The sequence below is a fragment of the Neophocaena asiaeorientalis genome, unplaced genomic scaffold (genome assembly GCF_003031525.2).
Source record: "Neophocaena asiaeorientalis asiaeorientalis breed wild unplaced genomic scaffold, Neophocaena_asiaeorientalis_V1.1 scaffold684, whole genome shotgun sequence".
NCBI lineage: Eukaryota > Metazoa > Chordata > Mammalia > Artiodactyla > Phocoenidae > Neophocaena > Neophocaena asiaeorientalis.
Genome location: NW_020174048.1, coordinates 1,680,221 through 1,692,684, shown reverse-complemented (window position 1 = coordinate 1,692,684; position 12,464 = coordinate 1,680,221). Strand labels below are relative to the sequence as shown.

The 12,464-nt window shown below is 45.2% G+C and overlaps 1 protein-coding gene across 1 annotated transcript in view; it reads right to left on the bottom strand.

Moving 5' to 3' along the window:
- The window catches only part of COL4A1 (collagen type IV alpha 1 chain), a 95,274-nt gene that overhangs the window by 81,591 nt on the left and 1,219 nt on the right, over positions 1-12,464 (bottom strand). Inside the window, exons 2-4 of the mRNA XM_024754023.1 lie at positions 9,338-9,460; positions 5,746-5,798; positions 5,375-5,434 (exon numbers count right to left, since the gene is read on the bottom strand). Of these exons, the coding sequence (XP_024609791.1) occupies positions 5,375-5,434; positions 5,746-5,798; positions 9,338-9,460 (236 nt within the window). The remainder of the gene's footprint in view (positions 1-5,374; positions 5,435-5,745; positions 5,799-9,337; positions 9,461-12,464) is intronic.

Genomic DNA, 12,464 nt, shown 5'->3' with positions numbered 1-12,464 from the left:
TTTTGAGGTACGCGGGCCTCTCTCTGTTGTGGCCTCTCCCGTTGCGGAGCACAGGCTCCGGACGCTCAGGCTCAGCGGCCATGGCTCACGGGCCGAGCCACTCCGCGGCATGTGGGATCCTCCCGGACCGGGGCACGAACCCACGTCCCCTGCATCGGCAGGCGGACTCCCAACCACTGCACCACCAGGGAAGCCCCCGCCTGCCTCTTATTTCCTATAAGACAGTAGGCTAGTTCAGGGGCTCTCAATCCAGACTGCTCCCCCCGTTTCCCCAAACCCCAGGAGATATTTGGCCTTAACCTGGAGACATTTCAGTTGTCACAACTGGGGGAGGGAGGGAGCTACTGACATGTGGTGGGTGGAGGCCAGGGATACTGCTAAACATCCTACAGTGCACAGGGCACTCCCCACAGCAAAGAATCATCCCACCCACAACGTCAGTAGTGCCAAAGCTGAGAAGCCCTGAGCTAGTTGGTTTCTTCAACTGTAAAATGGGTAGAATAATAGTAAGCATAAAAAGATTCAGCACCGGGCTTCCCTGGTGGTGCAGTGGTTGAGAGTCCGCCTGCTGATGCAGGGGACACGGGTTTGTGCCCTGGTCCGGGAAGATCCCACGTGCCGTGGAGCGGCTGGGCCCGTGAGCCATGGCCGCTGAGCCTGCGCGTCCGGAGCCTGTGCTCCGCAACGGGAGAGGCCACAACAGTGAGAGGCCCGCGTACCTCAAAAAAAAAAAAAAAAAAAAAGATTCAGCACTGTGCCTGGCCCAAGGGACACAGTCAGTACACATCAGCCCGTTTCTCTTTCTCACTCTGACCCTCCAAAGCCGGGATGTTTCTGTTCTGGCCGAGATCTGCCGTGTCTAAGCAGAGGTTATAATTCAACGTCAGATGCAGACAGACAGGCTTACATGGAGGTCCGACGTGGGATGCCTGTCGACTGTGTCAAATATACACAGGAGGTAAAGGGCTGGTGAAGCCACAGTCCATCCACCCTAACAAGAGAGAAGCACGCACCAGCGCAGGGCACGAAGCAACATAAGCTTCTCCCCAGATTTCCAGCACCGGAAACGGAATCACTTCAGGCTGGACAGACACCTCCAACTCTTCTAAATCAGAGGGGCTGCGTGTTTTAGACAAGGAGACAGAAATTCCATTTTCAAAGCTCTCTGCTTTGAATGCAGCCTGGGCGGGCACTATCTGACGAGCGAGTATGTAGAGAGGGGCTGTGATTCACAGACAGTCTAATTAGTAAATAAAAGGAGAATGTGTTTCTTCCCCACGTTGTTGGCAAGGATCTGGGTATCAGCAGGTTAAAGTGTTCTGAGGAGCTATGAGACACCTACGCTGTTCTCATCATTCCTTAGAAATACTACAATTCTGCTTCATTAAGATTCTCTGTGCTCCCAAGACTGTGGTTTGGGAAAGTCCCTTTCAAGAGTCACTCTGTTAGGAACCATCAACCCTTTGCCATGGTAGCATTTATCAACAGGCCACAGGGGCTGTTTTCTCTGATCAGTGTAGTTAAATTCAGCATCTATCTTTTTGCAGCTGTGTGACAGATGACCCTATTCTATATCCAAGTGAGTCTGAAGAATTAGTGAACACATGACCTAATTCACCCAGGAGACTGTCCCTTTATTTATGGTCCTAGGCCACTGGGATCACTCCCTTCTCAGGACAACTGTAGCACTTGTTTTCTCTGCTGTTTCTCCTGCAATTTGATCATTTACTCTTAACTTGTTATTTATTTCGTGTGTATATCTCTTACTTCAAGGAAACTTGAAGCGTCCTTCTCTGGACACTGCAAGGGTCACAGAATAGAATGGAAGCTTTACAGAAACGTGGGCTCCTGTGGTTAAAATATGTGAAAGACTTCTTGTGCAAACTCAATTTTTGCCAAGTATCAATGGTTCATTTCCCGGCCTATGGCAGTAACTCCTGGGAATAGGTTGCCTTTCCCACTACCTCAAAAAATTGAGAAAATCAGGTTACTGAGAAAAAGAAGAGCTTAACTTTTGGCCCTTTCTGAGGAGGCATGACTTCAAAACCCTAATCAGTTTAAGGAGACACCATTCCCACACTGCTGAGGCCCCTGGAAAGACACGACATCTCTGTGTACCAGCCGAAATTAATTACCTAGAGAAAACATCTGAAGATCTGCGTGGCCAGCCAGGGAAGTGGGAAAATAAACAAGTCAGCAAAGACTGAAACCCAGCGAAAGGCTCAGCGAGTTTAACTGTTGAACTCAGAATAAGATCCCTAGCCCTATACTGATAACTACGGGATTGTAAAACAACCAATGATCTAATGCATTCATATTTGCTTATGATATCTGGAGAATATAAGACATTCTGTCAATTAATCATATCTCCATGGAACGCAGGACTTTGCCAAAAGGGATTTGGCAATCTATACTGGAGATATTCCGATTTCCATTGGTGGATTCTAAATAGCTAATACGTTCAAGGGATCCTCGAGGGGGCGTTTCTCAGAAACAACGGTTTCCAAAGTTCTCAGGCAGTTGACACTGTCTCAGTTAGGTAATTTGAACTCTCCCTGAGTTATATGGCTTCTATCATCCTATTTTCAAAAGCACGTCAGAATTCGTTTAACTTGTACACATTGGAGAACAGCAAAATAACTCCTATGAGAATCGAAAACAGGCATTAGTAGCTCAAAAAGCAGGCCTGTGATTTGAACCACTCGATGTAAATTCTGTGATGCTCAAGCCTTTATTCATTTATTGCATTTACACCCGATTAGCACGTGCAGGACCCACTTTGAGAACAGTGGTGGCAGATGGAGGAGACCAATTTCTCTTGCTGACGTGCCAACCAAGAATACGTTTCTTTGTTATCTGACCTTGGGATGAGAGAAAGGGAACCAGACCTGAAGTCCCGGCTCAGTCAAGCTCTGGGTGTTTCCCATCGTTAAACTGATTATTTTAACATCACGTCCGAGACAATAAGTGGAAGTTTAAAATTTCCTCTTTCAGTGGGAGGAAGGCCCTCTTCCCGGCTCATGCTATGTGAACCACAGGACCTGAAATATTTATGCTCAAGGCGAGAAAAGACAGAGCTCCGATTTCTGTTTAAAGGTTATAATACTAAATCATTTAGCTAGTCCCCTAAATTTTGAGAGGCCATCTGAATCCATTCAATAATTACAGCCTTGGGCTTCCCTGGTGAGAGTCCGCCTGCCGATGCAGGGGACATGGGTTCGTGCCCCGGTCCGGGAAGATCCCACATGCCGCGGAGCAGCTGGGCCCGTGAGCCATGGCCGCTGAGCCTGCACGTCCGGAGCCTGTGCTCCGCAACGGGAGAGGCCACAGCAGTGAGAGGCCCGCGTACCGCAAAAAAAAAAAAAAAAAAAAAAAATTACAGCCCTTTAAAACACAAATTCAGAATGGTTTAACCCAAAGCTTGCCAGTATTTTATTTTAAATAGTCTTTATTTAATAATAAGGTACAAAACCCAAAGTGGGCAATGGAGCAGACAGTTGAGGGAGCAAGGTCAGGCCAGGAAGGACCACGGAGGTCCTGTGACCTTCCCACCTTGACCTTCCCGTGCCAAAGTGGAAGGCAGGGCCTCCGGTGTATGTTGCTGTATCCCCGATAAGCACAGACCTAGCCTCTGCTGACACACTGGCCACAGCAAGGGCTTCCTCAATTCTCGAATTTGAAAAGAAACACTTAAAGACCCTTTCCTTGTTGGGGTGGGTGTCAGATGCCCCCTGTGAGTGAGATGTGACCTGCCATCTCCAACGATGCTTCGCCAGCTCTGAACTGACATGGGCCAGGTCCCTGTCAAGTCGAGAAGTCAGCCAAAAATATTTGGAAAGCTACACCTGGATAAATCTACCTTGTTACATACAATGGGTAGATTTTTGGTTAAAATTCAAATGAATCAGGCTAGAAAACATAAGACCAGAATAGGAAGTCTGAAAAGCACCAGGGCCTGGGGAAGTGCCACCAGGTCTGCAGCTGATGGAGGGGAGTGGAGATCAAGAAAGCGGGTGGAATGGACACATTCTCTTTACGAGTGAGAAACACCGACTCTGCCTGAGCCCTGATGCTTTAAGTTACAAGAAAAGCAGAGTCGTATTGATACAGGTCTCCATTTCCTATTCGTTGAAAGTTCCACTTTTTGTAGTTTGAAGGATTTCTTTGTTAGTTCAGCGTGCTTATAATTCAAGTTAGACACACATACAGAAAAAGAATCTGTGGTATGAACAGACTTGCCTCTCCTCTCAAGGATGCAGCCTGGAACTAGCTAGAAAAACTTCCCAAGTAAGAGGAGGAACAGCACCTGAAGATGAATTATAGTTGATAAAGTTGATGATGAAAGACATAAAAATGTTTCCACATACTTCATTTATTCAAAAACCTATCCAGGTAACACTAGTGCCACCCACTGTCAACATATTTTTTAAAAGAATAATGTTGGTTCTTCAGCAAATAGCTGAAAAGAAATGAAACAATTTTCTGTAAAGTAGAATTTGCTGAATTTCAAAAGTCTGAGTCTGTGGCCCCATATGTCCTACGCACAACAGAAGGGAGAGAAGAATTTGCACCCTGGCCCTGCTGAATGACACTTCCAGTCCCAGAAAGCAGGCAGAGGTCCACGGCGGCCCCTCCCTCCGTTCCAGATGGCCCTAGCTGCTGTGGGTCCCACTGACTGGCCAACTGGCCACGCTGTCTCACGGCCCCGCCCAGTTTCCATGGTGACCCCCAGACAGTTACAGGATGCGGCACTGTCCCCGGGTAAGGATCCTCTCTCAAAACAACTGCCTGCCTTCAAGAGAAAATAATCTTTACCCAGATCTGTGATCCTTCAAGTAAGAGAGAGGCAGAGTACTTGCTTAGAAAAAAATATTATAATTTTGCATTTGGGAAACAATAAATAGTTACTGTTTCTGTAAATAAATCGAGACAAGTATGTTATGAACTTACAATTGTTTAAAAATTCTAATTTGAAGAGAAGGCTCTAGAGTTCAATATAAATGTTCTCTTTTTTCAGAAAAAGGCTGAGTTTACTTCTCATTCACTAATTCCAAAGAATGTTATTGACTCAACAGATTTTCTGCCAATATACTTGTTCCTTCTACAGTCAAAAAAGGAAATAAACCAAATCACTGTCTTGACGTTAATTGCCACCAATAATTACAATCTTTGGGGAAGAGCAGTTAAAATTCCTCAAAAATACTGATGAGTTTGGTTTTGCTTCATTTGTACTGCTCTGGGGAAATTACTGAAACGGTAATCAGGCTTTAACACGACTTGCTGGTTATTTGGTTGTTTTAATGTCATTTCTCATGACTTCCACAGTGATGGCAATTCAAGAGAGACTGCTGTCATCGGAGCTCGGGCTACTCACCTTCTGTCCCTTTACGCCATGGCAGTCGCATTTCCCACAGCCAGAGCCAGCACACACACCCTGGAAATAAGAGAAAACATCTTTCAGTAGAAGAACACCTGCAAATGGCAGTCCGGAGCTGAACTGAAATGATTTTGGCATCTTCACCTATTTATGGGTTAGCCCTACCCTTTTCTTATGAGCACGGCTCTTGGGAATTGTTCTAATAGGCTCTCCGTTCAACTTGTTCAACGGTCCATCTCTTTTGCCCTAACAGACAAAACAGCAATCCGGGAGTGGAACACATCAAAGCATCACTCAGTCCAAAAAGTGAAGGCTGTCACACTTTTAGAAATGAACTCTCCATTCCCCATAAAACAACAGGAACCCACTCCTATCTTCAAGGCTACGAAAATATCGCACTTCTGATTCAGGAGTTTCAGACCTGAGACCACGGGAGATTGGAGTGGCGGGGGAGGAGTCCATGCTTCGTCCCTCACATCCCCAGAGACACAGATACATGCAAAAAAAAAAAAAAAAATGTGTAGAAAGGACAAAAAAGAAGCAGCCCAAGCCTTAGAGAACTGATTTTTAATTCAATTAAAGCTGGAATGTTCAATCAAAGAACATTCCACAACAAAATCCTCCTTGTAGTTCATTTCTAACATTTAAATTAATGTTAAAACACAAGATAAAGAATCCAAGTATGTAACACGAGCTGGAGAAGAAGGAAACAACATGTTCAAATGCCCACCGGGTGCAACAAACGATCAGCCACCATCTTATTTAACGAGATACGCGTTACCATCCCCAATTTACAGACGTGAAAACTGAGTTAGGAGTTTTAAATAACACGCCAGGACCAGGTTGAGACGAACTCAACTTCAACTCCCATCATGGAAAACTCCCAGTGCTTTAAAAGACAAACATATGATGGTGCTCAATACATTTGCAATTTCCTTAGAAGAATCCAAATTCCAAACCAAAAGAGACATAGATATTGTGGATAGAATGGAAGAGGGTGTGATAGGAATATTGATAATCTAGCTAATGAGGTTTATTAGTGGCTCGATATTAAGTGTGAGATAAAATGTATATCTAAGTGCTGCTTCCAGCAATACAGTTTCTGGAAAATAAAACCATACCATTAATAATACCGTGATCGTGTGAAGTCTGTTTTTTTTTTTAACAACGTACTCAAGTCTTAGCTCCCCTGCCTTGGAAATCTTCTGCATAAAACAGCTACATCTGGAGATATTTATTTCATAAAATGAAATCCGAACAAGTGCCTCCAAGACAGTAAGCTGTTCTTAATTTTACATTCTGGAAACGGAGACAATTGACAACAGTCCAAACCGACCCCAGAGATTACAGATCTGTTTCTTTCCCTGACTCATCTTTCAGGCAATTCTCAGCACGCACGCTCATAAGCTCCTAACATTGTAGATTGATCCATGTGCATAGTTTTGCTTCAGAATCTGGGTTTGGGTGACCACTCAGAGTTGTCCAAAGAGATGTGGCTAAAATCTCAAACCTGTGCTCCAGAAATTCATCCAAAATGCACAAATATAAAAGGACCAAGGGACTCCGGGGATGAACCTTCCTCAACAATCCCCAGGAGAGGGCTATCTGCTCCCAACCCGGTGCGCATGAAATGTGGATTATATGCATCTGTTGTGACCCTTATCACATGTTTCTCAGAGTCCTTTGCATGTATGTGTCCCCGGACCCCGGGAGCCCCTGGAGGACAGCCCAGAGCCTCTCACACAGCCTGATACAATTTCACCTGCGACCACATCGGTTGTAAAACCCACAGCAGGAAATAAAGAACATCACTGACTGAACCATGACACACCCCCTCAACTGTTCGATCTACCCCAATTCCTAGTTGTTAAAACATTAATAAACGGGCATCGGAGACAACCCAGTGACACTGGTATGTCAACTCACAACGTATAACTACATCACGGCACTGTGGGAAAATACTCCAAAAAGGAACTCGGCAATGAGTGTGGGACTGCTCCAGATCCCCAGACCAGCCAGGGAAAAGGGGAGGTTCTGGAGGACGCCTGGGCCCCCGGAACCGCCCGATACTGCTAGGTTAGCCCCCAGGCCAGGGGAACGCAACAGGTGCGGCAGCCCCGAGTCACCTGGGCTCCGGGTGGCCTCTTCCTTGCAACTGTCCCATCTCCACAACTTTCCTGCTTCTGAGCCGGTCCAGAAACCCACCTCTGCCCTTTACACTCTGCTGGTTATCCAGAAGGATACCAGAAGCAAAAGTCAATCAGGCCAAGACCCACTGACTTAGGAAATGTCCACCCATCACCCAGGCTTAGCTGGGGGAACCCAACAACAGCCCAGGGTGCTAACGGACTTTTCTAACTACAGTTCAACGACGGCGTCTTCAAAACTTCAGATTAGGTGGGAATCTAATGTCTGAAGCTGAAAATGGCTGTTGGTGATTCTGAGGTTTCCTCTTCTGAAATGCTGATAAAATCTCAGAAGCTCATCTTTATTCAGTTTGAGGGAGGTTATAAAAATGAATTTCCTGGAACTGTTCCCTGAAGCTATTGGTAAATGCCTTAATTCAGGGGTCCCCAACCGCCGGGCCGATGACCGGTACCTGGTCCCCGGCCTGTTAGGAAGCGGGCCGCACAGCAGGCGGTGAGGAAAGCTTCATCTGCAGCCCCCCATCGCTCCCATGACCACCTGAGCCATCCCCCCTCCGCTCCCCCAAACCCAACTGTGGAAAAACTGTCTTCCACAAAACCGGTCCCTAGTGCCAAAAAGGGTGGGGACCACTGCCTAAATTGCAGGGGACCCCAGAAAAGAGGTCACAGGGCCCCAACGGTGGATGCTGAGGTCAAATTGTTTCTTGAGCTTTTCCTACAGAAACACACCCAGCGTGTGTGGGTAACAATCCAGCAGTTTTCCCTTGGACAACACTTCAGGTCATGACAACTACTGGGGGAAAATCGGAGATGAGAAAAAGGACTACAGTCTTATTATAGGCCCCATTAAAGGACCCTCCCCCCGCCCCTACCAGCTTACATTAAGCAAAAAAATAAATTCTTAATCCCAGACAAAAGACACTCATGCCTCCTTATCTGCTTTATTCACATAGGAAATTTTATTATCCCTTCTGGCCCTAGAAGACAATTCCAAAGAATTGATCATTCTAAGAAGATCTAAATGATGGTCAAGTTTTCAGAACAAAAGGCATTTTTAGACCATGATTTTTGTTTCACGTTCTGGGTGGCCTAGCATTTTATGTAAATGGCTCTGTTTAAAAAAAACCTAATTTTTAGAATAACAAACAAACATCATGAGAGGCACATTTACTTTGCTAAATGCAATCTACTTTGAGATATCACTCTTCTGGCCCATTACAACTGCTGTCATAGAATGCCCCAGGATGGATATCACCCTGGCATGTAGAGTCATTTTAGCTGTGACTCAGGGGTGCGCGGATAAAAAGGACAACAATGACGTCCCGAGTGTCCTTTTCAATCTGGTGTAATGTCTGGTTTTGAAATAGCTCATTAAATAAAAGCCTTCAGTAATGCAAGTCTCAACCCTCCGTTATGAATTACTATTTGAAAGGGCGAGTTACTCAGAGTCACGATTTTGCAGGTGACCTAACATGCTAAAGGCCATGCCACAAATTTCATGATTTCCTGAGGAATTACATTCCACGTCCAGACCTCTCAGCAAAACCCAAAGAGAGAAGGCAGCCCCCCTGGCCCCAGTGGCTCCCTCCTGGCTGCATACCCGAGGGGGCGGACAAGTCTGAAGTCTGGAAGCTATTGGGTTCCAGTCAGCTAGCTCCCATCCCATCTGTTCCTAGAACAGGAAGAACTTGTACATTCTGTGAAGTACTGACACTCCACTCTCCCCTCCCCGGAGGGCAAGGTCAAGTAAACCAGCTCAAAGTCCCCAGAGGCAGGCCTGTGCTTCTTTCCGGGAGACGCTCACTTAACCTACAGTCAGGACTGACGAAGTTGGTCATGAAGACAGTCTCCACTTGGAAATGGGGGATGTGGCGAAAGATCCCAAAGGTCAAAAAGTTGTAGGTCTTTTGGTCCATCTTATAGAAGTAGACCATCCCTGGTCCACAGTGACACGGGTCACTCAGACCAGTGAGGGTAAAAGAATCCTAGAAATTTCTCAGGGGGAAAAGCATGTATACCCCTAAACCCATAGAAAAGCTTAATGAAAACCCAATCACACTTGACAGCCAATAATTTACCACGAGAGCATAACAAATTCCCTCCAAATGGAAGCAGACCTGAATTAATAGTATTTGAAACAGAAAAGAATACATCAGTTCTCAGTGAAGTCTGTAGGACACACACAACTTCAATAGCAGAGGTCAACTTTAAATGCCCACAAATAGTACAATTGGAAAGGAATGCAAAATGTACAACAAAGTCATCCCTAAGTCGAATACCTTTTTTATTCTGTGCGAGTATTTTTATACCTTTCACGATAGGATAAAACAATGAATGTTATTCACATCTTCTTTCATGCCCCAATTAAAAATTTCCAGAGTCAAACCAGCAGAATTAATGCTATAAAGTATGCTAAGTTCCAAACATTCCCAAAGATTTATGATACACAGTATAGTGCCAAAGACGGAAGGGGAGTGACGAGGGTCCATTTGAAATAAAGTCTGTTTCCGGTCTTTCTCTGATCTACAGACTGACAGAAAGCTCTTCCCGACATTACAGTGAGTTCTAGGTGGGGAGGCTCGTTAATTCCATTTAGAGAGAGACTTTTTTAGTTAACCAAGGAAGCCAACTGCCACATTACTCTGTGTGTGTGTGTGTGTGAGAGAGAGAGAGAGAGAGAGAGAGGGAGAGGGAGAGTAAGAATGCCCACTCATGCTAATTTGTTAACTGTGACATACCTTCCGCAGGAAAGCATATTTGAAATGAGTTAAACAGAGTGAAGTCCTCAATTGTCTGAATTTTTTCCTGCTTCCGAAGGGAGACAGACCTTTACCATCCCCACTGTAACAATTTCTATGTGTTTCACATCCCGCCAAATAGGGACAAGTGGAGCTCGGCCAAGTCTAAACAGCTTATCTTTCAAATTCCTTTTCACATTCTCTGCGCTGTGCAAAATGTCAAAATAGTTTTGTGGTGATAGGACGATCCCCATTTTCTTCCTGGTCCTAGCCCTTCTTCGGGGAATCTTGTGAATAATTATCTACCCCACTAAAGAAATATGTAGAGACACAGAAATGTATTTTAGGACTACTAGGGCAGAAATTGGAAGCATGCAGAAACCAAAAGTGGAGCTTCCAGACTCCCCAGCGTCGGGGGTCAAGTGGGAAAACCCTTCTGGAACACGGTGAGGCAGCGTCTCCCGAGCTGAGCATCACACACTGTCTGGTCCCACTCTTGGCACCTGTCCCACAGGTATGCGGGCAGATGTCCATCAAAAGTCATGTCATACACTGTCATTACCGAAACCGCTTCACAACATTTGCCCTTATCACATCCCACTGAAGTGTGGTCTTTTCATTTCTATTATTTTTAATTCTGTATCATTACTCCCAAGATGGTAGTATGGCGAATAAAAGATGACCTCCTCCCCCCCAAAAAAGACTCAATGAGCTCACACTCTTTTTGGAAACTAAAACATCATAAAGAAATAGAGAGTATATATGGGAGATTTTAATATGTATGTCCTAATTCCCATCCTGTTTGTGATTTTTAACTAGGGTATGCTATTTTTGGTAATTCTTGTTTTAAATGTTAATTTACTGCCATGAGGTTCTGCAAAATGGCTGTCTATGCCTCCATGGACCCCCTGCCCAGAGAGGATTGCCCTGAAAGAGAACCTTAAAACTTCTCCAACAGGAGGGGAGGGATGGATTGGGAGCTTGGGATTAGCAGATGCCAACTATTTTGAATAGGATGGATAAACAACAAGGTCCTACTGTATAGCACAGGGAACTCTAGTCAAAATCTAGTAATAACTTATAATGGAAAAGGATATGTATGTATGTGTATAACTAAAGCACTCTGCTATACAGCAGAAATTAACACAACATTGTAAACCAACTCTTCTTCAATAAAATAACTTTTTTTTAAATCACGAAAAAAAAGAAACTTCAACAGGAGAGCACACACTGTATGACCCCACCCCATTAAGATCAAGAACAAATGAAACTATCCACGGTGAGAGTCAGGAGAGTGTTGGCCTCCGGTGGGGTTGCCTAAGAGGTTTCTGGGTGCTGGGAACATTCTCTGCTTGCTCAGGGTGAATGGTAACACGTGGAAAAATTCATTGAGCTGTGAATTTACAATGTTTGCGCTTTGCTGTGCTTTAATAAAAATTTCCTTGAAGGCATGCTCAAGAATGTTTATTGCAACACTCTACGAAGTGGCCCGAACTAGAAACAGCAGAATAAAAACACAGTGGTCTGGATTCACGGAATGAGACCCCTACCCACGGAGGAAGGTCGGCTACGACACAGATGGGTCTCATAGACTTAGTACCGAGCAACCTGGAACCGGGCACAAAAGAACAAGCCAGGAGATTCCGATTATATAAAGTTCAAGATACAGTTGCAGAGTGGTTACCCTAGGGGGCTACTGGTGACTAGAAGAGCACTCAAGGGGCTTCTAGGTTTCCTGAAATGTCCTGGCTCGTGACCTGGCTTCTGATCCACGCACATAAGGGACACTGTGTCTTTATGATTTCACACATTTCTTCAATAAAATCTACCTCTCCCCCAAAAAGTGTGCCTAGGATTTAACAATTAATAACAAGATAAGATAACGAACAAGAACCTGCTGGATGGCATGGGGAACTCTACTCAGTGCTCTGTAATGACCTACATGGGAAAAGAATCTAAAAAAGAATGGACACATGTTTATGTATAACTGACTCACTTTGCTGTACACCTGAAACTAACACAACACTGTAAATCAACTATACTCCAATTTAAAAAAAAAAAACAAAAGTCAGGGCTTCCCTGGTGGCGCAGTGGTCGAGAGTCCGCCTGCCGATGCAGGGGACACGGATTCATGCCCCAGTCCGGGAAGATCCCACATGCCGTGGAGCGGCTGGGCCCGTGAGCCATGGCCGCTGAGCCTGC